The sequence below is a fragment of the Akebia trifoliata genome, chromosome 15, assembly GCF_017979445.1.
Source record: "Akebia trifoliata isolate Shusen 1 chromosome 15, ASM1797944v1, whole genome shotgun sequence".
Lineage (NCBI taxonomy): Eukaryota > Viridiplantae > Streptophyta > Magnoliopsida > Ranunculales > Lardizabalaceae > Akebia > Akebia trifoliata.
In genome coordinates, this window is record NC_141389.1 from 22,142,323 (window position 1) to 22,169,971 (window position 27,649).

General features: G+C 34.3%; 3 protein-coding genes across 11 annotated transcripts; 2 read left to right on the forward strand and 1 right to left on the reverse strand.

Annotated features, from left to right (window-relative positions):
* The first annotated feature begins 1,141 nt into the window (after nt 1–1,141).
* Nucleotides 1,142–12,605, forward strand: LOC147384615 (type I inositol polyphosphate 5-phosphatase 8-like). 6 transcript variants are annotated; one of them, XM_086425933.1, is made up of 11 exons: nt 1,156–1,472; nt 2,342–2,456; nt 2,544–2,628; nt 2,715–2,792; nt 3,101–3,188; nt 4,856–4,960; nt 6,425–6,905; nt 9,138–9,334; nt 9,439–9,547; nt 10,076–10,224; nt 12,041–12,605. In XM_086425933.1, exons 2-11 carry the CDS (start codon nt 2,427–2,429, stop codon nt 12,339–12,341), a joined length of 1,623 nt encoding a protein of 540 aa, XP_086282059.1. In that variant the 5' UTR covers nt 1,156–1,472; nt 2,342–2,426; the 3' UTR covers nt 12,342–12,605. The 6 variants fall into 6 exon arrangements, with proteins under 6 accessions (XP_086282065.1, XP_086282059.1, XP_086282060.1 ...); XM_086425934.1 differs by having other exon boundaries at nt 2,407–2,456; XM_086425939.1 differs by having other exon boundaries at nt 1,142–2,456; nt 12,500–12,605.
* A 143-nt stretch (nt 12,606–12,748) lies between these two features.
* On the reverse strand, nt 12,749–13,306 carry LOC147384616 (uncharacterized). Its single transcript, XM_086424963.1, has one exon. The coding sequence runs from the start codon at nt 13,304–13,306 to the stop codon at nt 12,749–12,751; it is 558 nt and encodes a 185-aa protein (XP_086281089.1).
* A 5,208-nt stretch (nt 13,307–18,514) lies between these two features.
* LOC147384617 (uncharacterized) lies at nt 18,515–27,064 on the forward strand. 4 transcript variants are annotated; one of them, XM_086425716.1, is made up of 7 exons: nt 18,515–18,650; nt 18,887–19,062; nt 24,831–25,922; nt 26,006–26,074; nt 26,154–26,352; nt 26,494–26,594; nt 26,646–27,064. In XM_086425716.1, the coding sequence occupies exons 2-6, from the start codon at nt 19,060–19,062 to the stop codon at nt 26,577–26,579; spliced, it is 1,449 nt and encodes a 482-aa protein (XP_086281842.1). In that variant the 5' UTR covers nt 18,515–18,650; nt 18,887–19,059; the 3' UTR covers nt 26,580–26,594; nt 26,646–27,064. The 4 variants fall into 4 exon arrangements, with proteins under 4 accessions (XP_086281842.1, XP_086281839.1, XP_086281838.1 ...); XM_086425713.1 differs by having other exon boundaries at nt 26,668–27,064; XM_086425712.1 differs by having other exon boundaries at nt 26,671–27,064.
* The last annotated feature ends 585 nt before the right edge of the window (nt 27,065–27,649 follow it).

The window sequence follows — 27,649 nt, forward strand, 5'->3', positions numbered from 1 at the left end:
CTTAATTTGATAAAGAACATATATATATTTTGATTAAAAAACGCTTGAAAAATATAGAATGAAGAGTTAGATGTACATGGTATTCTGTATGAATCTAAACTAATAAATCACATATGTAGTCAGGGGTGGAGTCAGGATTTTCTTGTAGTGAGGCAAACTATGGTTAGTTGTATAGTTGAAGAATTTGAAGATGAATAGTGTTAAGGAGAAATTCAGAGGTTTTTTATTAGAAGTTGAAGAAAATGATATTTAGGTCATTTTCAATTAATATATGAGAAGGCTCGGTCAAGAAGCAATGTCATAAACAAAAAAATTGAAGAGCGGAGAGGAGGAGGGGGGGGGGGGGGAATTGGAGGGAGGTGAGGGTGTGGGGGCAAATGGGGAGAGATGTGAGGGAGTGGGGACAAATGAAACATGTAATTAGTTGACAATATAGGGGTGTCTCAAAGTTTTGTGGGCGATTGCCCCCACCAGCTCCTTACTAGTTCCGTCAGTGTACGCAATTTAATATGAACTTCAATCATTTGCTACACAACCAGTTTAGCATGGCCCTGGGGTGTAGGGCACTTTAACTATTGTCACAAAATTCTTTAAATTTTTTTAAAAATTGTAAAATTCTCCGGATAAGATTCTAAACTATTAAATTGGCCAATTAATTAATATTTTATTAATCATGAATAAATTGAAAATTTTGAAAAAATAAATTCTTTTTAAAGATTTTATTTAAAAAGAAAATTTCATCTGTGGAATTTTATTTGTTTGTGTGTGTGTGGTAAAAAAGTTTTTTGTCTTTGTTTTTACATTTTCAATAATTAAACAAACAATAAGAAAGTTTTACTTTGATTTTCTAAAAAATTTATCAAACACTAAAATTATAAATGATAGTAAAAGAAAAAATGCAAAAAAAATAAACCTGAAGTAACATAAATACATTTTCCTGAGTTTTAGGGCAAACCATGTCTAACGAAAAAAATTTGATAATAAAATCCCGAAATCGTACCACAAGAGGAATGGTAATTTGTTGTTGGAGTAAGTAAGGGGCTAATTGCATCATTAAGAAACAAGGAGGGCTGCGGGGACCTAGATAAGGAAAAGCAGTCTACTGGGGTCCAATTACGAACGATTTGACTAGCAATTAAAACCGTTTCAAGCTAATCCTCTCTCTCTCTCTCCTTTCTGCAAAAGCACTGAAAAGCTCTCAAAACATCAGCGCTTGGAAACATCCTACTCATCTCCTTGATATTTTCCCACATAAATTGACAAAAAACTGTTCCTAGTTTTGCTTTCCCGAGAAAAACCTTTGATTCGCTTCTCCGCCATTAACAGAGAGAGAGAGTTAGCTTTCCTACTGTAACAGAAACTGAGAAAACGAAAGGACGGTAAAAGCAGGAGAACGAAAAGCATTAATTCTTCTTTCTACTCTCCTGCGGAGTTTTTGTCTCATATACTTGTTCTTGTGTTCTTCGATTCCTGTAAGTTCTGTTTAGATGTTTTCTTCAGAGATTTTTGTAGGAAAAGAATTCTCTTTTTTGACCGGATTCAATCATATTTCAATGTCGTGCGATCTTTTTTTGTAGATTTATGTTGGTTTTTGTTACTTTGTTCTTTGTTTTTTAGCTTCTCCACGCAATGCTCTTCATAAAGACACATAGCCTTGTAAAAAAAAGGGGGATTTGAGGTCCAATTTCTTCGATTCGTCTTTATTAACAATTTTCAAGATCTCGAGATCTGTAAGACAAATCTTCTGAAGAAAACTCAATTCTGAGTAGTTTTGATGTGATTTGGATTTCTGATTGAGGTTTCTTGATCTCGATTTCTCTTCATTTTCCAAATTTAGATACTTCGAAAAGACACGAACCGGTTTCTTTTCGACCCTTTTTTTTTTTTTTGTAACATCTTTCAGTCTTTCACAATATATGTGAATTTTTTTTTTTCTCTAAAAAGCAACTTTTTCCAACTAACTACTTCGGATCTCGTCCATCTCATCTCATGATCAATCTCCAAAAGATCTGAAGGTTTTTCTTCTCTTTATCTATCTGTAAAGAAAAGGTCCAATCTTGTGAGGAAATATTCGTGAAGAAAAAGGAAGAACCTGACCGATTACGATTCACATTTTCTTCCTTTCTTCTTTACGAGAACTCTAATTCTCCTTCAACAGTACCTATTTTCAATCGGGTTGTTAGACCTAATTAAACTTGATTTGACGCTCATTTAAGAGTGTCGTACTAGTTACTGTTCGAAACAGCGACAAGAAATAGGTTTTGCTTGTTCTAGCGTTTCGTTTCTGATATATTTCATTAAAAAAAAAAAAAATTGTCACAAAGAAGCTGAATCTTTACAGAGCATCAACATATGAGAAATACTTGATGTTCAGTTCTTCAACGGATCTTTGATTGATTTTTTTAGAGTGATCTGAGAGTGGAGCAATGAGAAAAGAACCAGATAAGAATTACAAGGTTTGGTAATTTTTCATTTAATTAATTTTGTTTTTCCTATTTTGATTTGTATCAAATCTAAGACTGAAATCCAGAGATCTCTTCCAGTCTTCATGGCCGAAAACAGTTGTGAGAAAATGGTTGAATTTAAAGAGCAGAACAGAGGAATTTCATTCTGATTATGCGATCAGAGGTCAGATTTAATCTTTCTTTTAAATAAAAAAATTCTTTTATGGTGATTTTTTTTGCCGAATTTGAAAATATTTCTCGAATTTGTAGCAGTTGATGGCTTAAGCGAGAGAACGAAGAGTTGCTCATACAGAGGCCGATATGTTTTCCTACCCGAAAACTTGCCAGGTATGTTTCTGTGAGACGGCAGAGGATGGAATTTGGTACATCGTCTCATCTTTCTCGTCATTTTGGTGCATGTGTTGTAGATCTAGCTTGAGCTTGATCATTCAATCAAGATATTAGGATGCCAGCATGTGTGCCACGTGGAGAGAAGTTATCTGTCTAGATATTTTTGAGAGATACTATTGCCACACCAACGCTATGCAATTCTTCGAATTGGTGTGGCATTAGCAAAAGTTGGTGTGGTAATAGGAGTTCTCATTTTTTTAATCTGTATAATTGTTTCTAATTAATTATCTTGAACCGTTTAATAGAAGAATGGTTGGTGGAGGTTCCTGAGAGTCTGAAACGGCCCAGATTCGAACCGGAAACGCCAGCTTCTACAGAAACTCTAAACCTAAGGTACATCGGTTATCTATATGTGACGCTTGATTTGACAACTTGATAAAAGTAAATTATAGGGATGGCCTACTAAAGGACTTCTAAGAATCCAGTACTGATCGCTGGGAAATTTGTATTTTTCATATCAGCTTAGCTGATGAATGGCTAGGCCTCTAGGGAATCCTTTTGACAAAAAAAAAAAAAACACATCCCATCTAGTAGAATTGTTTGCTATTTAGGACGAATCTTACGTGCCGACAAGTTGGAAAATTCCTCCTTTTATTTTTCTAATTTATTTCATAATGAAATTAGGTTAGATTCCCTTGATCGCCCACAATACATTGGAAACTACCACTGCAGGTGATTAGCACGGATTTAATCGGTAGGTCAATGACTTAATTAGTGATTTACTGTTCATGTGGTTAAATTTTCAAGATCTGCTATTGGCACTCCAAATTTTACTTATTACATCCCAATTAAAAATAAAGAAACTAAGGGAATGGATGAGAGTAAGTAAAAGTTAGGGTGCCAATAGAATCTCTCTCTCTCATTCGATTTCTATTTATTGGGATTAAGATTTCATATGAGCCTAATCATAATTATAAACAACTATTTAAATTGTTTGTATGAGTGTTGTAATGTTTCGAACTATTGAGATTATAAGTACCTAACCTTTTTTAGATTTGAAGAGTGCGTTTTAATTTGTAAGTGGGATGTGATAAATAATTTAAGAAATTGAGGTGTAATAATTAAGAGTTGGGGTGTCAATAACACTCTTAATTTTACTGTTTTCCTATATTTTAGAGAGCTTCTATTGCCACACCAACTTTTGCTAATGCCACCCCAAGCTGTGTGCTAATTTTTTGTTGTTGTTGATTTACATGAGTTGGAGGTGGCATTAGTAAAAGTTGGTGAGGCAATATAATCTCTCATATTTTATCTTGAAGAAACATTTTTCTTATTAACATAGTAAAGATTTTAAGCCTTAGCAAGGTTTGTTTTCCTCAAATGGATTATCACATTAGTAGTCCAACACCATGTACAACTAGATTTCATGGTATATCACAAAAAAAAAAAAAATTCAATCACTTTTTTTATTTTTGGTGGTGGGGATTTTGAAAATGGATGCATAAAATTCGAAGTGCATAAAATTTTATCCTCTAAACCCTAAGCATTGAATCATGTTTTTGGATGCCACAAAGTGAGCCCAAGGTCACTTAGTAAGGGTGAAATCCTTACTTAATAAGGTTAGTCTCACTCTTTTATCTTATTTTACCTTCAAAATCTTTAGATTAAGATAGGAATTTTAAGGAGGTTGAAAATGATGATCTTTGGAAGTAAAATTCAAAAATATCATTTGTTTTATCAAAGCCCTAAGAGGATTCCATTTATATATAATTATTTTATATATAAATAAATATTTAATTTATCAGATATAATTTTTTTTCTTTAAAAAAAATATCTATATTAATAGGTATCCTATGTGTATTAGGTATTTTAGGGTAGATTATGATTCCACGGATCTCATACTCACAAATAGGAATTGGGTCTGAAATGATTTTCCTTACAAGGAGTGTATTTATTATTATTTTTTTTCTGGTAAATTTAATTATGATAGTTTGTAACTTCTATTTTTTATTTTCGATTTTCTTTTTTTTTTTTGTTTTTTTCAACTTGGTGGAGCTTAGGTTGTTCGTGGGGACTTGGAATGTAGGTGGAAAATCACCACACGAGGGTTTGAATTTAAGGCATTGGTTACGGACACCGATCTCTGCTGACATTTATGTTGTTGGGTAATTCTCTACCTACCTCTTCTTTGGTCTTAACTTCCCTTACCAAATCACTTTCTATATGTACTATAATTTCTTTCTAATAATTACAATCTGGCCACTCATTCAAATCTAGTTCTCAAATGATTAAGAATTAAATCGAGATTGGCCAAAAACTAGAACTTCTGCACAAAACTATAGTCTCCATAAAGGGTATTGTAGGTATTTTACTAAAACTGGTGGTTCTTCTTTAATTGATCTTGCGTCGTGCTCAGTGATTGAGACTGACCTCCCTCTCACCAGTGCTACTGTTAAATGATTATTTTGCCCCCAGGCTCTTGCACCCTCGTACGCAAGTAAAATTAACAAAACAATTTAGAATCGTGATAATATGACTATCCCACGTAACACACTCAATCGATCAATCGACTCTTCTAACTGATTAATTCGAGAATCGTAGATCCATACGCCTTAGGATACAAAATTGCATTTCACCATAAAAATATGTACCCCATTGGAATTGTGTATCCCAAGGTGTTCAGATCTACGATTCTCAAATTAGTCACGTCAGGAGAGTTGATTAAGTGTGCCACGTGGGGTAATCAGATTATCTCGACTTTTTTTGTTTATATCATATTTGTGGATTGTGCCTTGTGGAGACATAGTAATCAATTTTGGTTTTGGCACTTGTTCGACAGACATTTAGTTCAGTTAATTTGTATAAGTTTTTGAAAGTCCTGTTGGAAATTATTTGAATTTTAAAGAAAATAAAAAATTTAGGATGAAGTATGAACAATAAAAATATTATTATAGGATGAAAATTTGGTGGTGCTTTGATAGACTCTACCCTACTGATCTAAAGTTACTTCTTCCTCTTTCCTATTAATGCAGGTGTGGTACCTGCCAATAATTTTTCGACGCTCACGTTAGAGTTGCAAAAAAAAAAAATAATCGATAGAACTCTACCTTCTCCCAATATGGCAAAAGATCATTTTCTATTTGCTAATTCTTTAATTTATAGATCCCTTCTTCGAATCAAGGTTTTCCCTACCATCGAGAAGTGATCACGAAGAATCCCCTAATTACAAGAATCTTAAACAAAATTGGCATATCTAAAATTGAGTCCGTGTAAGTTAAGATTATGCAAATATTTAGACCAAGCCTGCCCTGTCAAGCGAGTCAAGTCTTTACTAATGCTACCCTGTCTTTCTAGTAGGTTAGATACCTCTATCTTGTTCTGTCCTGTTGTTGGGTAGGACTGTAAATATTGGCTTATACATAATACAATTTAACTGACTTGGACACGTGTACGGCTAGGATATTGTACCATTATTATCCTCAACGATTATCATAACGACTGACTAATTCATTGATTCGCTCATTTAATCGATCCTGGAGAATTTTGTTACCATGTGAGGGGCTCGGACTAGTGGATTAATTTTGTAATTTTACATAGTTACTGATTCTCCTTCTCTGCTCGCAAACCAGGTTTCAAGAAATCGTCCCTTTAAACGCAGGGAATGTGTTGGGTGCAGAGGACAACAGTTCCGCATCCAAGTGGCTTTCCCTGATACGCAAAGCTTTGAGTTGTACAAAAAAGGACACAGAAGTTGGTCAAAATTACACTGGTGCCACTAGCGCTGAATGGGAACGGTTTCCATCCCAATTTGAACAACAGCAGAACTTGAAACCCAGAATCAGCTTCTCTGATCTGCTTTGCATGGAGGATGAGTTGGACAAAGAGGATTCAGAACGAAATTCAACTTCGAATTCCAGCTCAAGCGAAGAAGGCTCGCCAAGAACACATGATAAGCGTACAAGGCACAGCAGTCGCTATTGCTTGGCTGCGAGTAAGCAAATGGTGGGAATATTCTTGTGCGTGTGGGTTCGTACAGATCTTTACCAGCACATCAGCAATTTGAAGGTCTCATGTGTTGGGAGAGGCATTATGGGCTATCTTGGAAATAAGGTTAGTCATCAATCACAAAAATTTATACAAATTCGCTCACATTCCCCTTGACCTCAGTCTTCTTTTAAGACTAAAAGAAAGAAAACAGCCTTGATGCCCTTTTATTCAATTTGGAGAAATTGAATTATTATTACATTTTAGGATTGCATGAACTGTGACATGTTTTGGCCCAAATAACACCTCAGTCTTCTAGAGATCATGGTCAAAATTAGACATGAGAAAATTAAAAAAGCAAAGAGGACTATTTTCCATATCAAAAACTTTGGAAATGGATGGCTATTGAACTTAAAATTCAAATCTAATGGTAATAATTATTATTAGTTTTTATGTATTTGGAGTTCAAATTTTGTGCTCTACATCCATTTGACTTTGGATGTCATATGAAGGTGTAGTCATGGACTGTGGTGACTAAGTTAATCACCAAAGTATTTTTCCAAAAAGAAAAAAAAAATTATAGGTTAAGGAGTTTGCAGATGATCCATTTGTGGGAGATATTCAAGGGCTTTTGGCTAGAAGTTCAAGATGAGGACATTCATTTTTTTTATTATTTTTAGTAGTCTTTCTTAGTAGAACAAAGTCGAAGGGTATGTCAATTGAAAATAGAGGGGTATCTCAAGTATCTACCAAAACTTGGAGGGGTCTAATCGATGTATTTGCACCCACCACTTATGCTCAATGAGCCCACTCACCCCTATATACTCCACCCAAAAATGTGTTTAAGAGGTGCAATGAGCACAAATAGTTAACACAATTATTAAACATGTTGTGTTTAGTTTAGGTACTTCAACCCTGTTTTGACACATTTAATTATTGTGTCATTAACGTGTCATTTATATTATGAAACATAAAATATATCTCAAATATCAACAATTATTTTAAGGGTTTTAAAATTACCCATTTTTACTGAATTTCGTAGAACTTTTTAATAATACATTTTTTTTTTTAATTTTTATCAATTATAAGTGTTCTAAAATATTTTTCAAATAATTAAGGGTTAAGTTTTTAGTTTGGGAAAGAAAAACGCTAGATGAGTTTCTTGATCGCATTATCTTGTGGCATCTTGTTGTGTAAGAAGAGTTTCTTGATTGCATTATCTTGTGGCATCCGAAAAATGATCCGATGCCATAGGATTGAAGGGCTTAAAATGGGTCGGATACAATACGAATATGAGTGTATCCATATCCACATCCGAATTCATATCCGGATCCAGATCCGACTCGGATCATGCTAAGACTATATCGGAACCATTTTACTTTTATTAAAATCATATTTGGATTCAATCCGACCGAATTTATTGATTCGGGTCGGTTGGATAATGTCAAATTATTTAAGATTATTTTAAATAAAATTACTAAATTGTGATTAAATGGTGACTTGAAATCAAGATCTCTCCATTTTGAAAAGAGACCTTGACTACTACACCTAACCGTTGTTGGTTGATGCAAGATGATTTAAAAAAATATAAGAATACATCTTGCAAAGTAATATATCATTCGGATCTTGGTAGATATAGGGAAGGAACCGATCCGGATCCGACTTGGGTCAAAGGACATCAACCCATATCTGAACCATATTTTAATTGGATATACTTAATAAAGCCAAACCCGCTAAATTCGGATTCGGAATCAGGGGCGGATTTAGAGTGGGGGTTGTGGGGGCACTTGCCACCACAAGAATTTTCAAAGCCTAGGAATTAATGAATTATCGCAACAGATTTTAGCGGCGGATAAAAAATCTGCCACTATTGCCCCCACAAATTTTTTTTCCACTCCTAGTTGCCCCCACAACTATAGTTTTTCACTCTTAGTTGTCCCCACAAAAAAATTTCTACTCTTGGTTGCCCCTACATGGGCAAAATCCTAGCTCCACCTTTGTTTGGATCACTCAGATTGTGGATAAAATCCATACCATTTTAAACCCTATAGGATTGTAGAGGACAAATTTTTAAGAACGTTTGAATTTTTTGTTGGTGGTGGAACTAGAACTAATTTTTTTCACTTAAGATTAAAATTTTTATGAACGGATTACACAAGTCAGGTTAGGGTACCTATTTAACAAATGTGTCAAATTCGGGTTGACACAATTATTAAAACGGTTGGGTAAATTTTAGAATACCCTTACCTCAACACGACATGATCCATTACCACCCCTAGTCTAAATCACTCAAATAACAAGTAATGTCCCAGTGATAAGACTGCCTCTAAAACCGCACACTATTTTGCTCATCTTCAGGGATCGATTTCGATCAGTATGACGCTGCACCAGACAACCTTTTGCTTCGTGTGCACCCACTTGACCTCAGGTGAGAAACAAGGCGACGAAATCCGGAGAAATTCAGATGTCATGGAGATACTGAAGAAGACAAGATTTCCTCAAACCCAGAGAATATCTGGACAACCATTCTCGCCTGATAACATCTTAGAACATGAGTAAGCCTTTTCCCTTCAATTTATCTATAGTAGCAATTAATGGAGCAAACTACTCAATTGTGCCCTATTAGTAAATCTGAGCTATTTAATAATTTTATTTTCAGTAACATTATTTGGCTTGGAGATTTAAATTATCGGCTTTCATCCCGTTGTGGAGACACAAACGAGCTTCTGAAGAGGCACGATTGGCAAGCGCTTCTAGAGAAAGACCAGGTAAGAGATCTCTCTTAAACAACCACCATTTGATACAATAGACAACAAAAGTATAATATTTCACACAATGAATTTGAAGGCCCAAATTTGCTGTTTTCATTACTAGGAAAATTTTAATGTGATATTCCTTGAAATGCCCTATGACATTCTTTTGACCCATTAGTAAGTAGAACACTTCTAAACTATTCCTTTGTTGTAAGTAATTATATACGAATTTATGTTGCTTAATTAATGATATATAGACATTAGATATGAGTTTCCCAAAAATATATAATTAAATTAAGGACTACAAATAAATTAATGAAAGTCTTGAGTATTTTTAGGGAACTAGTACTTGTCTTTAGGATATCTTTGTTTTTCCTATCATCTCAATCTTGTGTTTGATGGAGAGCCTCAAACCTCATTTGAGGTTAGCGAAATATCATGGTACCCATTATTATTCTTTTTTTCTTTTGCTTTTTTGTAAGTTTTATATGTTTTTTATGAGTTTGTTGAAGGTTTTAACTACAATATTAAATTAATTGGCAGCTACGAATAGAGCGGAGAGCAGGTCGCATATTTGAAGGTTGGGAAGAAGGGAGGATATATTTCGCTCCTACCTACAAATACCTTGCTAACTCCGACCATTATGTCGTTCAAAACTCCAAATCTAAAGAAAAGCAACGCACTCCTGCTTGGTAAAGTTCCTTCTCTTTTCCAATAATTTCCAATTTATTAATTACCTCATATAATGCCTAATGTAATTATAATTTGCTTACCATGTAGTATAATATCCTCCTTATGCATTGTACATGTTAGAACAATAGTCCCACATTGCATGTGGAAGCCCAATCCGTGCGGTATATAAGGAGAAGGCAACCCTCACCTTATAGCCATGGTTTTTGAGGTTGAGTTAGGCTCATGAACCTTAGTATGGTATTAGAGCTTGGCCTATCTGTTTCTGGATGTGTGGAAGCATTTCCTTGGCTCAGCACGTGGTGTCACGTGAGGGTGGGTGTTAGAACGAATGTCCCACATTGCCTGTTGAGGTTGAGTTAGGCTCATGAACCTTATAACCATGGTTTTTGAGGTTGAGTTAAGCTCATGAACCTTAATATGGTATCAGAGCTTGGCCCATTTGTTTCTGAATGTGTGGAAGCATTTCCTTGGCTCAGCACGTGGTGTCATGTGAGGGAGGGTGTTAGAACGATTGTCCGACATTGCTTGTTGGGAGCCCAATCCGTGCGGTATATAAGGAGAAGGCAACCCTCACCTTATAACCATGGTTTTGAGGTTGAGTTAGGCCCATGAACCTTAATAATACCAGATGGTGCATTTTTCGGATCCACTAACCCATGATTGCTGATCAATCCTTTGTTGTTCAATCCATCCTCCAGTGGGGGTCCAACAAAGGATGGATTGAAAATTCATGGGTCCGTAGAGAGAATGAGTTTTTCACGTAAGATAATATGGAGTCATGGAGTTGAATAATTCCCCTATAGCACAGGATGGGGACTCTTTTGAAAACTAAAATGAAGGAGAGAAAACTCCCAGTTTGAATGTTAGAAAACTCAAAATTTTCCAATCGCCTTCCGTATTCTATTTGATACAAAGACATTAAAATAACCATACATGTGATTATTATTATTATAAAAATGGTGGAACAATAGAGAGACGCGCCCCAAGCTCTCTCAAGTTAAAATAATGGGTTTGTCTAGTAAGTATTAACAATTATAGATTACCTTTTTTTTTTTTGTAAGGTAATCGAGGGTTTAAGCGGACCCCCAACCGACAAATTAGAAGACAATTATAGATAACAATTGTCGGTTGCCTTGAATAAATTTTCTTCTCTTATATAATTGCTACATTACGACCCAACCAAATGTTACTATATTTCCTAGGGTACCTTCTTATCATCCTAAAATGTTGGTTTCGTAGGCTAGGTTAAGCTAAGTCCTGCACAAAAATTTCTAATATTTGCAATATTATTAAGTTAAGCTTATTTTATATGGTGATACAGACATAGCCAGCCCTCCACGTTTTTCGTGGATGTTTGATGTTCTCCGTGTTTTTTAAACCGTGACATGACATGCTTTCTTGGACTTTCATGGAGGATTAATTGAAATCACTTAAATGCCCTCATCTTCAACCTCTAGTAAAAAACGTTAATTTCTCCATAAAAGCAGTCATCTTTAAGCTCTTCAACCTCTAAGATACATTACTTTTGATACATTGGTTTTCAAATTCATCCTCATCGTCTTGTACTAAATTCTTGATTTTTACATCGAAAAATCTATCATCTTCTACCTCAGAAATCCTTTTTTTTTTTTTTTTTATGAGGTTAATTTAAAAGCTAAGCAAAAAACCCTTGACCGAGTTCCATATCATTTCACAATTATTCTTTCAAACCAAAAGAGTGAGTTGGTTTAAAAGAGTTTTAAGGCAGCTGAGTCAACTAAAAATCCATTGGAGTTGAATTACCAAAATTTAAAATATAATTTTCAATGGGGGCAGGTGTGATAGGATACTATGGAGAGGAGAGGGACTGAAGCAGATGAACTACGTGAGAGGTGAATCGAAGTTCTCAGACCACAGGCCAGTCTTCTCCCTATTCTCTGTACAAGTCGAGGTGATAAACAAAAACAAGCTGAGGAGGTCCAACACCTCTTCATCAGCCACAAAGACAATGTTGTCTACATGCTTGGCCAAGGTCCAGGCAGAAGAACCATTGCTTCTATCGAGGGCACAAAGCTGCATTGTCACTGCTTCCAGATTCATACCTCCAATAGATATAAGAACCACAGACAGAACATAGTTTACAGAGATCTTGTTTATTGGGTCTCTACGGTTAATTTTTTTGGCGTTGGAGATGGTCGATGATGGAATATGGGGACTATCAAGCTTTGTCCACTACTGTGGTGAAGAAAGTTAAAAAATAAAAATAAAAAACATTTTTTTTGTTTTTTGTTACAGTGGTCCGTTGTGCACAAGTGTAAATATTTGGCACTAAAGTGGGCTGTTTGGGAAAGCTGAAATGAGAAGAAAAATGATCATGAAGTGGTTTAAAAGGTGAAGGATTTTTTTTTTTTTTTTTTTTTTTTTTTTTTTGTTGAAGGTCAACAGGGTTAAGGCAGACCCAAACCAGCTACAACCTTAAGAACGGAAATCCCCTACGATCCTTATCAATGATAGAACCGAGATTACAAGGGAGAACTCCACTATCTATTTCAGAACAATCCATAGAGTCTTGGAGGAAGCAAGATAATCCGCTGCTTGGTTAGCTTCCCTGAAAACATGGAAGAAGGAGTACCTGTGGAAACTAGGAAGGAGCCTTCTAATGGCAATGACTAAGTGTATAACACTCCATGGAATACTCCATCGGTTGTTAAGGATATTGACAGCCAATAATGAGTCTGCTTGAACCTGAATGCTGAGGCAACCTTTTGCGATACACAGCTTGAGCCCTTCAAGAATAGCTTGTATTTCGTGATAAATGATTGAGACTGGGTTCACTCGGCGAGCAATAGCAGCAATTATCATACCTTCATGGTCTCGAATGATAGCTCCAAGACCACCTCGAGATTCTGAGTATGAGCCATCAGTGTTGAGAGCCCACGTGCCAATGTCTGGTTTTGGCCATGAGCAATAAACTCTCCTCGGCTGAGAGAAGGTCGCATTAAATTCCCAAGCTTGAAGGAAGCGCCTATTGTAGTCTGTATCCTCAATCTCTATCAAGGAGTCTTCAGCTTTTACAGAAGAAAAATTGTAGATAGGAAACATTGTTGTTTCCTTAGAAAATCTATGTTTTACATCTCATCTCATTGTAAAAGTTAGAGAAGGAGAAAGAGAAGCATGTGAAATGTGTTTAATTTTTCTTTTGTTCTTCATGATTTATTGGAGAGTTTATAAAGAAGAAGCTCTCCTTAATTGTAATATTGTTTGCCTCAAAGAAATTTAAAAGAGTAATGTTAGAGTGACTTCCTAGGACACTATGTTTGACACTGCTGATGTGGAGGTGTGTATGGAATCATAGATGCTTTTCCCTCATAAAGTTCCTCTCCACAAACCAATCATGCTTGCTTATTCAAAATGCGCGGCATGGGGGGGGGGGGAACCAGAAAAGTTCACTTGCAAGGGTCAAAGTATGTGTATGAAAATGAAACTAAAATTAATTATAAAAATCCTAATTTCATACGAAGATCGAAAACAAATAAATACTATTAAAAATATAACTTCGAAAATCGTTGAACGTCTTATTTTGATAAAAATCAACCAAACGCAAAATTTATTGGGATTTTACGTGAATGAACCCTAAACCTCGAATGCCTCAATTCATTATCCAATAGATCAAAATTAGCAAAATCCTCATTTTGCGTGAACAAATTAAAAATGAATGAGTTTGTTACCTTGAATCGGTTTTAAGAAAAAAAAAAACATTCATTTTGACACTTTCTGGATTCTAGACATCCAAAACAACAAATTATTGAAGAGAATAAGTCAAAAGTGTGTCCTACAATAATATCTACAAAACCACTAGATGGATGGCCGAGTGGTAGCACTTCAGGGTCAAGGGGTGTGCTCCCCCTGTGGTCTCAAGTTCAATTCCTACCGACTACTAATATTAGTGGCCATGGACCACACAATTAAAATCCTGTAATGTAAGCCTTGTTCGGGGAGGAGGGAATAGTTGGTGCGCGCAAGCTGACCCATATACCCTTCTAAAAGAAAAAAATAATAATATCTACAAAAATTATAGAAAATAATATTTACCGAATATAAAGACATGTAGAAATTTGATTTGAAAGAACCGATTCGAAAAGGAAATGAAAGAAGTAGAAGTAGTTGATTCTAGCCTGGAAGTAAAATCGTAGGTAGGATTTCTTGTTGATAAAGTTAAAAGAGGACAAATGTACAAAGAGACAGATAAAATGGGAAATTAGGAATTGTTGATTTTAAAAGTTTTGTAAAATAATAATGATCCCTCTTTCACCAATTGATAAAATAAAAATATCTTGCATCAATTAATAAAATATTATATCAAATTTATAGAGAAAACATAGTTGGACTCACAAAATTTTGTATCTCACAAATGCCCCACTTTTAAATTTAAACAGAGTTATTTTTGTATATAAAAAAAAAAAAAAACTAAGAGAATTTCAATCAAACAAAATTATGATCATGTTCGTTAGTTTTCAGAATTACAAAATAATATTTTCACTACGTGATCTTTAGTGAAACACTTTCCTTACCAACTTAGTAATATTTAAATCTTACTAAGGATCGCTTAGGTCAAATGAATTACCAACTTGGCAATTCAGCATCAAAGCCTTCTAGATTTCATGGAAAAAAGTTAAATTCAGAATAATAATAATAATGATAATAATAATAATAATAATATTTTTGGCTTGATCCAAGATTTTGAAAATGGACAATTACTGAACTCCTAAATTTAGCGATGAAAAATAATCTTTATTAAGTTATTTTTTTAGTCTATAGAATTTTGTTATGTTCATCTTTGTGGCATTGGATCATTTTTTTTCTTTTGATGCCACAAGGTGAGCTCAACAACCCTTAGCAAGAAGTGAAATCTTTCGAAGTTAGGAAAACTAGACTAACTCTAATCTTAAAACCCCGTTACTTAATATTTTAAATATAAAAAAATAAGCCATCCTCACACGTACGTTTGCACATCTGTATATTAAAGAGTCTGACTAGCCTTACTAAGTAAGGATTTCAACCGGCTCAAGTTGTGGCATCCACAAACATGATCCAATGCTTCAGGGTTGTAGAGGATAAAATTCGATGAACTTTGAAAAAATAATTATTTTGCACTGTTGAATTTCACTTTTAAGTTTAGGAGTTATGTGGGAGTTCACCAGCCGCTCATTTTCAAAACCTTGGATCAAGTTAAAAGAAAATGTTTTCCCAATTTTTTTTTCTTTTCTTTTCTTTTTGAATCTAAGTTTTTCGAAGCAACTTAGGGCCTGTTTGGATACCAGGAGCAGAACTACTCTTCCAAAGAACAGAAGCTGAAGTACTCTATGGAGGAGCTGGAAAAGTAATTCTGTGCAGAAATAGCGTTTGGCAATCAACTCTATGAAGTACTGGCAGAAGTACTTTTGTGCTGGAAGTCTGTTTGGGAACCATACTGACTGTTTTTGACATAATATGACATAATATTTAAAAAAAAAAAATTGACAGACTGTCTTTTAGTGTCATAATATGCCTTCAAACTATATTGTTTTTTACATTTTAACTATAAATTAATATAATAAATATTATTATAATATAATATAATATTTTAAATATTAAATATTAATATAATGTGTTTAAATCCATTATACTCAAAAATTTTAAAAAAATTGACAGACTGTCTTTTAGTGTCATAATATGCCTTCAAACTATATTATTTTTGACATTTTAACTATAAATATTAATATAATAATATAATAAATATATAATATAATATTTTAAATATTAATATAATATAATGTGTTTAACTATAAATATTAATATAATATAATATAATAAATATTAATATATAATATAATATTTTAAATATTAAATATTAATATAATGTGTTTAAATCCATTATACTCAAAATTAAAAAAAAAATAATTTAATATTAATAAATGTTTCTTTTGTTGATTTAAGGGCAAAGAATTAGAAATATTTTCATAGAAAATTAATAAAGTTAGGGGTATTTTGGTAAAACGAACCGTTAGATTTTGACTCCCCGCAAGAAGAGTTTTGAGAAATAGGTTTTCTTGACTTCTTCATAAAGAGTAATTTCTTACTCTTGCGCGGAGTAACTCTTCGAGGGAGTTTCATACAAGCGCATCCAAACGACTTCTAACTCCCCGCAAGAGTCAGAAGTAGCCAAGGAGTTCCTATCCAAACGCCTACTTAGAGTCCTGTGGTGTGAATTTGCTGAAGTAATCCATTTGACCCTTAGTAAGGCTATCTTTACTAATTTAGATAGAAAAATGTTTCACAAATAGTAATTTTTAAAACTTTGTGAGCCACAGTTCTACGTGTAAGTATAAAATAATATTTTTTTAAAGAATTTTGTAGGGCCGGCTCTACTGATGGTTGGGTATTTTACAAAAAAAAAGTATATATAAAATAGTCTTGCTAATATGACTCGCCAGGTGGCATACTCAATCGACTCCTTGATGTAGATAAGTTCGAGAATTGTAGATATGTATGTCTCAGGATATACGACTCCTTCAGGATACATTTTTATGGGGAAGTGCAATTGTGTATCTCGAGGCATGCATATCTACGATTCTCGAACTTGTCCACGTCAGGGAGTCGATTGAGTATGCCACCTAGTAAGTCATATTATCGTGACTCTAGAAAATAAGAGTGCTGCTTTTCTAACTCAACCTAACATAATAAGTCAAAAACTCATTGACGTAGCATGTCATCAGTGAGTTTTTGAGTTAGTCTGTCAAAGTTGAGTTAAAAAAATCTAACATAACAAGTCAAAAACTCTCTGACGTAGCATGTCATCAGTGAGTTTTTGAGTTAGTCTGTCAAAGTTGAGTTAAAAAAATCTAACATAACAAGTCAAAAACTCACTGACGTAGCATGTCATCAGTGAGTTTTTGAGTTAGTCTGTCAAAGTTGAGTTAGAAAATCATTACACATAAGTAATACGTTGTAAAAAATTTGTGCCCCCCCCCCCCTCTCTGTCCTCAAGTAGTTCCGTCCCTACGTGGCATTGTGCCATTGGTTCGTCAACTTATCACAGCAAATTCATACTCCCTCAAGATTGAGGTATGTCCCTGAATCCACAATGAAAATAACTCTTTGTTCATATTACTTTTTTATTGAATAAAGAGAAATACATACCCATTGGTTCGTCAGATCTCTTGGTGGATTTTAACATTGTCCATCAAATTCATTTTTCAATAATTTTCTCTTTATTTAGTTTTTTAGTGAAAAGATAAAGGTATGTTGGTCTTTTACATAATAAATAGTAAGGGCATTTTAATTTTTTGATTTAAATACATTTTTTTAATAAATGATTTAGTAATCAATGCTAATACAATAAATATATTTATTATATAAAAGACCAACATACCATTATCTTTTTCGTTAAAAGATAAAATGGAAAAAATGGTATTATTGAAAAAAAAATGTGGTGAAAAATGCTCATGTCCCCATGAGGTCTTGGTCGTTATCATTTCCCTTATATAATTATATTTTATAATAATGTAAATTTCATTATTGATTAGATTATGATCAATCTGAATCCCATTATTTTATGATTTTCGAAATGGATCGGATCCGAAATAACACATTATATTACAACAAGTTCACAACTTAGAACGACGGATCCGAGCAGGATCGGATCAGGTTTCGGGTCTAATAAATTTCTTAAATTTAGTAGAACTAGCAATGATCTGAAATATACCCTATGTTTAATTAGTCCGATCTGAAAAAATATGAAAAATTGGATTTTCAAATTAGATTCGGATTAAAATCTTAGATATGAAATAATTTTAGATCGGATTCGAACCTACCCTAATCTGATCCGAACATATTTCAATACATTTTTTTATATTCTTAATTTCATATAAATACATATAGATAAAATATTTTAGCTTTTTTAATTGCCCTCTATATTTGTAGTAGGAAAGTAGATTTTTTTAAAATTTTGAATATTGATAATTTGAAAATAAGGCAAGTGTTTGGATGGGATCAGAGTGACACTGATCCGGTACCGAACTGATCCGTCACCAGCCCTAAAATTTAGTTCCAATTCGGTTATAACCCGATCCATTAACAGCCAAACACTCACTGTCACTATCCAATATTAGGTGAAGATGTTAGGCTAAGACTAACCCATAGATTTTGGGTCTACTGTCTCATTTAAAGAGGTGGCCATTAAGTTAACGGTCCAGATCGTTTCTCATACGTGCTACGTACGGTTTGGATAAGATTATAGAGATTTGTGATCGTTCTACGTGCCACCCATTACGCTTCCTCATAAATAAAACCCCAAACCCAAAAAATTCCAATTTTTTCAGACGAGAGAGAGAGAGAGAGACGCTTTGCGTTCCTCGCTCAGATCGAAAATCAACCTTTGATTCAGATTTCTCGCCTTGTTTCAAAGGTGCTAATCATCCTAATTCCTCTCTTTCTCTTTAAAAATCGTTTTTTTTTTTTTCCTTATTTGAAATTAGATTTTGGGCGTAATTGTTAGGGTTTTTGAAGTCGAGGTATTTCAAAAAATTCCTAGAAAATCATCTAGGATTAATAAATAACTGGTTTGAAATGAAACTTAACCAAGTTTTTTTCGAATTTAATGGTGTATTGGTGGATTTACATAAGAGGGTTTCATTTCTGCAGGTGGAGGTTCGAGCAGTGAAGAAGATCGTTTTATTTCTGTTTCAATGCAAATGGAGATCTTGGTGTCGATTCGTTGCGGCATTAACAGTTCGAATTTGTAGTCGAAGGGTCCACTTAATCCGATTGTGCCCTAGAAAGTCTTACCTTGCACTTCGAAGTAAAAGGGGGCAAAAATGGTACGATCTAATCGATATTTGGAATTAATTTTGTGAATCAAAGTCATCCTTTGTGGGAAAGATTATATATTTCGATCGTGTTACTTATAATTTTGAAATGATGCATTCTATTTAATTAAAGGCTATGTTTTGTTTAGTGAGATCGTATATGTTCAATAGCTTTGAACTCGGAAGGATTCTTGTGGTGGTCTTTAGAGGAAACTTGCACATTTAGAGCAATTTTGGCTTTTTAGAATGGGTGTAAGGTAACATTGCACCTCCATTGAAGATCTACTGAAGTTTCTCTAACACCTCTAAACGTTTACATTGGGGTGTATTGTTTCCAATTGAATCTTCAAACAAACAACGCATAGGGAATATGTTAGTTAATATCATTCATAATTTCTAGTTGGTAAATTAGCTTGTAAAGTTTGCGATCCGACGATCACGTTATTTTCAAGATGAGTAATTACTGTTCAAATTTGAATGATCATGGTTCTCATTTATTTTGTTTGTTAATTACAAATGCACATGTATTTTTATGGGATTAGGCTTTGATGATGATGAAAGATACACCATTTTTTTTTTTTTTTGGGTGATTAAATTTAAAAAAGAAAAGAGAAAAACAAGGAGTTTAATTTACCAAAAAAGGAGGAGCTTTTACTTGATAATGATAAGGAAAGAAGAATAGAAGTAAAATATTGCAAAAATGTCTTAAGCTGGAAAGTTTGTGCTATAGCATGATTACAGTAGTTTCGGGGCTGTCGTGCTTAAGTTCCGCCCCCACCCCCTCTCCCCCCTAGGGGGAAGTTATTGTGGAACCTTCTCTCTTTTGCAATTGCTTGAATCACTTAGAAAGAAGGGAATGAAAGGGATTTTGATGAAAAAGGATCCTATGACTCGGGGATATGAAGATCAAGGCCTTGTTGGATTGTTGGTTATCTATTGGGGAAAGCTATGTCTTTTGAATTGGCTAATTTTGAGAAAGATCAGAGTTAAAGTGGGGATGGCGATAAGTAATAGGAAAATGTTTCCATCAATCACAACTATAGTACTAATTTTTGTCCAAAGGAGGTATCTATTTGTATTGAGTTTAATTTAATTTCAATTGGCCTTTTTTCGGGGTTGTCTTGCAAAGTTAGAGAAAATTTTGTCTTGTTTCTTTCCACTAAATTGAACAAAGAAAAGGCTGTTGATGTTCAAAATTCTGTTTTTGTACTAAGAACATTTGAATAAATAATTGGAGCTTTGGATTGATTAATGGGAATAGAATATGTTGGAATCCTGTTCTTGGGGTGCCCCCATCTCTCTGTTGCTTCCCAGAAGCATTGCCTAAGCTAGCCTTGGACCACTCTTCAATCTTGTTTGATTGCAAGGGGTGAAGATCGTCTCCCCTTTTGCTTCAAAATCATTTGGTTTCAAGGCCCAAGCTCATGGATGATGTAGGTGACAAATGGAGTTATTTTTGGTTTAAAGGCGATTATGTTTTGTGCTTTTAAAAATAAAAAAAATAAAAAATCCTAGCAATGTGTTGTGGAAGACCCTTGAGAATTTTCAAGCATGGAATGATACTTTTATTGGGAAGATTATTTTGAAGAATAGATCCTTGTTTGAAATGATTGCATCAATTGGCTGAATAGAAGAAGAGTTTGGTCTTTTGCAAGAGCAAGGTAGTAAATCTATTATCTATTACCTATATAAAAAGAGAATTGCTTGGTAGGAGTTTCTCACTTGACAAAAATTCCCTCATTTTAATGTAATTTTCTTTTATATCCTAAACTAAATTAGGTTAGTCTCATGACTCTTCATTTTCTTCAGCTTCTCCTTAATCACTTGAATTCTGAAACGTCTACTATTAAACCTCTAATACATCCTCTACCTATATAGAAAGAGAATTGAAATCAAGATTTTCGTATACTTTTTTTGTCGTTCTATGCCACGTCAAATAACTCCACATGGCTCATGAAACAGCTCCGTATTACACAGCTTAGTGGCTCTTTATAGTACGTTAATCTAATAAATATAATTAATGAAGAAAAATACTTTAGTTACCAACAAATCTTACTGAGGGTTGTTGAGTTCAAAATGGATTACCAAATTGGTAATACAACGCCACAACCCTATAGATTTCATGGAAAAACTCATATGAAAGTAAATTAATAAAAAAGGCTTCATACAAGGATTTGAAAATGGACTACCATTGAACTCCCAGCCAATTCCAAATTGTAAAATTAAAATTTAATGGTGAAAATTAATTTATTGTAAGTTTTTATTTATAGTTCATGGAATTTTTTCCTCTACATCCATGTGGAATTGGATCATGGTTTTGGATGCCACAAGGTGAACTCAATGACAGATCTTACTAAGTTAGTAAGGTTAGCTCATTAAAACGTAATAATTATAATCTCTATAGCACGTTAATCTAATAATTATGGTTAATGAAGAAAAATACTTTCCTTACTAACGTAGTAAGATTTGAAATCTTATTAAGGGTTATTGAGTTCAAAATGGATTACCAAATTAGCAAATCCAATGCCACAGCCCTATAGATTTCATGGAAAAACTCATATCCAAAAAAAAATTTCCTTTGGGTTTCATCCAAGGATTTGAAGATGGATTGCTATTGAACTCCCACTGAATTCCCAATTTTAAAATTAAAATTTAACCTCGAATAGTAATTTTATTTGAAGTTTTTATTTTTGAATACCACAAGGTGAGCTAGATTTCAAATCCTACTAAGTAAGTAAGGTTAGCCTTACTCATTAAAACATAATAATTATTATGTTAGCAAGATTTCAGATCCTTGAAACGGTTCCTGATTACACGTTACCTCTCTATATCACGTCTCTCTAGCACATCAGCCTATTAATTAGTGACGAAAAACACTTTCCTTACTAACTTAGTGATTTGAAATCTTACTAAAGATTGTTGAGTTCAAAATGGATTACCAAATTGGTAATCCAACACCACAGCCCTCTAGATTATCCAAAAATAAATAAATTCAATATATTTTTTTTCTTTTGTGCTTCATTGAAGGATTTGATGAATCTTATAGGTTCCTTGGAAGTAATAGGTGATTCCTTAGGTTTTTTCTTTTTTTCTTTTATATGTTTATGTTTATAATTGATTACGATAATAAATAAATAATTATATTTATTAAAAATATTTTATTCAAATATTAACTTTTCACAATTTTGTTAACAATATTAGAATATTACAAACATTTTATTGTGGTTTAGTAAAAAAAATTATAATTATATTTTAAATAATTATTATATTCACAATAAATTATAAGTAGACACCATTAATTTTTCGCTTAATGTTGAAAATAATTCAGTGAAAATTTATTAATTCAATATAATTAAAAAAATCTTTCTATTTGCAATTATTATGCTACAAATTTGTATGATATATACATAATAATCTAAAAATATATAGAGTTATAAACATGTGCAATGCAGAAATCTCATTTTAGATGGTTTAAAGGAGGCAATAGGAGGGCCCCCTTTATCTCAAAGAAGTTGTTAATGTTCAATTAGTAGATGAGAGTTGACAATATGCCAGGCTTTTTGTTGATGGTCAAGTTGTGAGGGAACGCAAGGACATCATTAGGGATATAAGATATTGGGATTCTATAAAAGTTGTATAGAAAATGATGAACCTTTAGGTGCATCATCAATGGATTATTCTTTGATTGCCTTGGTCAAGGAACAAAATAAATGGTTGGAGTGACATGTTGAGGGGGAGGTGTTGATTGTGTTGTGAGAATAGGTGGTATCAGATAGCTTTCCAATCATGCCTTTAAAAGTTGTTGGCATATTTTGATGGGATATTTTATGAAAATAGTTGAGTTTCACTGTAGGTTTCCTTTGTAAAGTTAACAATGCTTTAATTCCCAAAAAAATTTAGTAGAAAGCTAGAGGGACTTAAGGCGTGTTTCTTGTTGGTAATGTTTACAAAATTATGTCGAAGGTGTGGGCATGTAGAAAGAAATTGGTTTTGGTGTACGTCTATGATTTCTCCTTATCAATGGGATTTGTGAGTGCCGGTAGACACATATCTGATGGGGTGATTGGATAAACTATCTATTGGATAAATTGGGGTTTGGTGATAAGTGGGGTAAGTGGATAAACTATTTATTGGATAAATTGGGGTTTGGTGATAAGTGGGGTAATTGGATAAGAGTTTGCTTATGAACTAGTTCCTTTAGATGTTTGTAAACGGTTAAGTGGCTAGTTTCTTTACAATGGGTTAGGTGGCTCAGATGGAGCACTTCATGAGCTGTTCGAGTTTCCAGGTAGAGAAGTTGTTGGATTCCTAGCTGGATCTCTCTCGGAGTTAATTATAGGGTGAAGGGACCGAACTATCAATTGTCTTGACTCTTGATAGAAGGATTTGTGCGACAAATTCAACATTGAGTTGCATCACTCATCGCCCTTCTATCCTCAGTCGAATGAGACCAAAGTTCGCATTTTGAAGAAAACTGTTGATACACCTCTAAAGTGGGGGGGTTCTTCACACCTGGAGTACCAGGACTCTTGTGCCCCGGACTGCACTGGCCGCCCGAAGCCCGCCCTATGACCCACAACTGAAGGGCATATTCCTTTCTAAAATGGGGAAAGTAGTTTGACTAAAAGTACCCTCTGGATAAGATACCGACCATCAACCATTTGACTCATCAGGATTTGGCTATTCCCAATATGTGGTCCATGTGCAAAACCAAGGAGGAAAAAGTTGACTTATGTGGTATGGCTGTATCCTCTCTTAATATTGAGTCTTTTGGAGGGATGGTATGGCAAGGGCTTTTCTTAGAAAGTGGGGATTCTTTGGAGGATAACCTCGTTTTTCTCGTTGGTGGGGAATTTAGAAAGAATGTAGCTGACAGATGTTTGATAGTAAAGAGGAGAGACTTGAACCTCTATTTTGAAGTTTGAAGCTTATTTTATTAGTCACAGGCCCCATTGTTGAAGGAATTTTGGGGCATTTAGTTTGACTGCTTTGTTCTCAGATTGGATTCTTTGATCATTCTTAGAGTTCCTTCCCCTTTTTTTCTGCCTAGTGACCCTATATTTCAGTAAAGATTAACATGTTTCATGTTTTGTTTACTTCCTTAATAAATTGCCTTGATAAAAAAATGGTCATTCATTTTAAGGGATTTGAGGAGTAGTCAGTTTGATGATTTTTTTATTCCAGTGGACAGGACCATTCCCATCAGTGATTGATTCAATATTTTCTCTTTTTTGGATGGACTAGTGAGGCTCTCTCTCTCACACAATCTCTCTTTCCTTTTGATATTTTTGTGTTCCTAAACGTTCCCTTCTAGCAGCTAAAGAACAAAAAATTGTTCCTACCTCTTCCTGCTATTGTCCTGATCGATGGAGAGGGTTTTATGTTTCCAAGTCCAAGAAATATCTAAGGCTGGCTTCTGAAATTGCATAAAATATACGGATTGATGTGGACAATTCTACACTATTCTTACTTCTCTTCAACAGTTGTACCCAGAATTTTATATTGCTATTACACTTGTTGACAATCATGGTTCCATTATTGGAAAAGAGCCTTTTATTTGCTTCTGGGCTTTATGGAAATTTTTTTTTTGCAGTTTTGAATATGCTTCATATAGTTTTTGTTAACTCGATTATTGATCTGCTTTGTATGATCTTTCCTTTTTGGATGTAGAGTCATTCCGATGTAACTGACCAAAACAAAGAAAATAAAAGTCATTCCATTCGTTTTTGAGCTGAGAGAACTTTTCAATCTCCGTAATTTTAAGTCAATGTTTCCTGCAGTCTTTCCAGGGCAAAGCTTTTTGGATGGCAAAGGATGCTGGGTGTTTAAATGATGGTGACTTGGCATACGATAATTCTCCCAGAATGGAACCAAAACGTGCTCATCAATGGTTTCTAGATGCTACTGAACCAGAACTGTTCCCCAATAAGAAACAAGCCGTAGAATCTTCGAACAGCAGACCACTTTCAGGATTTCCAAATCCAAATCTTCCATGGGAAAATGCTTCCAGTTTCCAATCGGTGCCAAACCAATTCACTGACCGATTATTTGGATCAGACCCAACAAGGAATCTCAATTTTGGCGGCCGTAATATTCCACCAATTAATACAGGGAATCTAAATTTGGGAAGACAGAGTATGGAAGAGCAATTTGGAAATGATGCCTCGGTTGCGTTATCTATGTCTCATACAATGGAAGATCCCGGATCGTGTCTCAACTACGGTGGAATTAGAAAAGTTAAAATCAATCAGGTTAAGGACTCTGAATTGAGTCATCATAACTTAAATAAGGGGGATCACAATACTATATTTTTCAATCAGGTCAAGGACAATGGCATGTCTGTGTCAATGGGTCACACCTATGACAAGGTGGATAACAATACCATATCATTCAATCAGGTCAAGGAAGCCAATAGTGGCATTTCTGCATCAATGGGCCATGCCTATAACAAGGTGGATAATAATACAATATCTTTCAATCAGGTCAAGGACTCCAACAATGGTCTACCTCTATCAATTGGTCACACATATAAGGGGGACAATAATACAATATCCTTTAGTGGCTTTGGTGAGGAACCTGAGATGAATCCATCAGGCAGGCTCATAAGCGACTATGACATGTTAATGAGTCAATCCTCAGTTCAGCCATCGGAAACACTGAATGAGAAAGAATTTTTTGATTCAAACACAGAGGTAATTGTAAGTACTTCTCAAGTGGCCACCACGGGTATTGAGACAGTTCTGAAGAACAAGGTGGAGCCTAAAGTTTCTAAGAAGATACCCCCAAATAACTTCCCTTCTAATGTGAGAAGTTTGTTGTCAACTGGTATCCTTGATGGAGTTCCCGTAAAGTATATTTCCTGGTCCCGGGAGGTAAAAATCGATTATTCTTTGTTAATCTTTCACATTAACTTGCTGTGTAGTGTCTTCATTAAATTATTATGTGTGCTTGTCAGAAAGAGCTTCGTGGAGTTATAAAAGGTTCCGGATACTTGTGTGGCTGTCAACCATGTAATTATTCTAAGGTCAGTTTTATGGTTCAAATTCTTTGATAGTCCCATCAATAGTATGTTTGTGTGCCCTTATCAAAAATGGTTTATGCAGGCACTTAATGCTTATGAGTTTGAGCGACATTCTGGTTGCAAAACAAAACACCCAAACAATCACATATTTTTTGAGAACGGAAAGACTATTTATGCAATAGTCCAAGAATTAAGGAGCACTCCTCAAAACATGTTGTTTGAAGCGATTCAAACTGTGACGGGTTCTCCCATCAATCAGAAGTCCTTCCGTGTTTGGAAAGGTGATGTAAAGTCTGCATTTTTTGATTCAATGTTTGATTATTATATCCATGAAAGTAATATCATCTTCACCATATTCTTCGAGTGTACATATAGATGGTTTGATTTCTACTTCTCTGACATGAACTTAGTCTCTATTTCAGAATCATTTCAAGCAGCAACCCGGGAACTTCAGCGAATCTATGGAAAGGACGAAATAAACCAAACATCTCAAATTGGAGACTCTTAATGAGCCTCACAGATTGTAAGTTAGGATTATCTTTGATCCATGAACTGAAGCTTAAATCATTTTTAGTAATTTTATGTGTTTGGTACAGCAGAAGCGGAAATTAGTATGGTGAAAAGATGATGCGTCTACTTTGGCGGGCAGCACTGAAGGAATTGTACATCTGTTTATGTTGGGCATTGGTATCATGCACTCAAGAATCCTCTTGGTTTCCAAAGTACAAAGTTGTGACATTTTGTTTTGACTCTAATGGAGTGTGTTATTGTACCATCTGAAAAATATGATTTTACAGTTACCGTTCTGGAAATACATTCCGAAGGTAAGGTAGGACATGGGTGCTTATCTACATATATATTTTTTTCTTATTTAATCGAAGTGAAATCAAACCAATTGCTTAGTCACTCTCTCTAGCCCTTTGTAAGATGACAATGTGAAGTGATTTTTGAATAAGAATGCATAAAGGTCCCCAAAAGGACCTCTTCTAAATCTCTTGAATGAAGTTCAAATCAGGGAGAATGATCGGATGGGAGGGAATGGGCCAAGATCAAAGGATAAGTGATTCACTGTTTGCTCTTTTTACAAAGTCATTCAACACACTTATCTTTCATTTGGTCTTCTCTTGTCCTTTTTTAAAATTTCCTTATTTGTTTAGCTTGCTCCTTAAGGAGGATTCTTACATTGGATAATTTGATTTTTTGTGAGTGAATTATTCTTAATTTTGTCTTGTAAATGTGATGACGAATTTGTTGATCACTGTTCTTTATTGCTCTTTCTCCTGTGGTATTTCATAGTCTTTCATGTATTTTGGATTTTTCTGAAGAACTTTCTTATGATGTTAGAAGGCTGAATTTTTAATGTATTCTCTAAAAAAAAAAAGACAACTTTGGACTATCCTTCCTTTAATCATAGTTTGAGGTCTTTGGAAAGCGATAACAAGGTATTCCAAAGCAAGGAGAACAATTGGCATCTATACAGTTTACATTGAACTTTTAGGATTGCCGTTTTTTTGAGTGGATTTTCTTTTGAGGACTTTGTATTTTTATGGGATTTTTTTTTTTTTGAGGACTACGTAT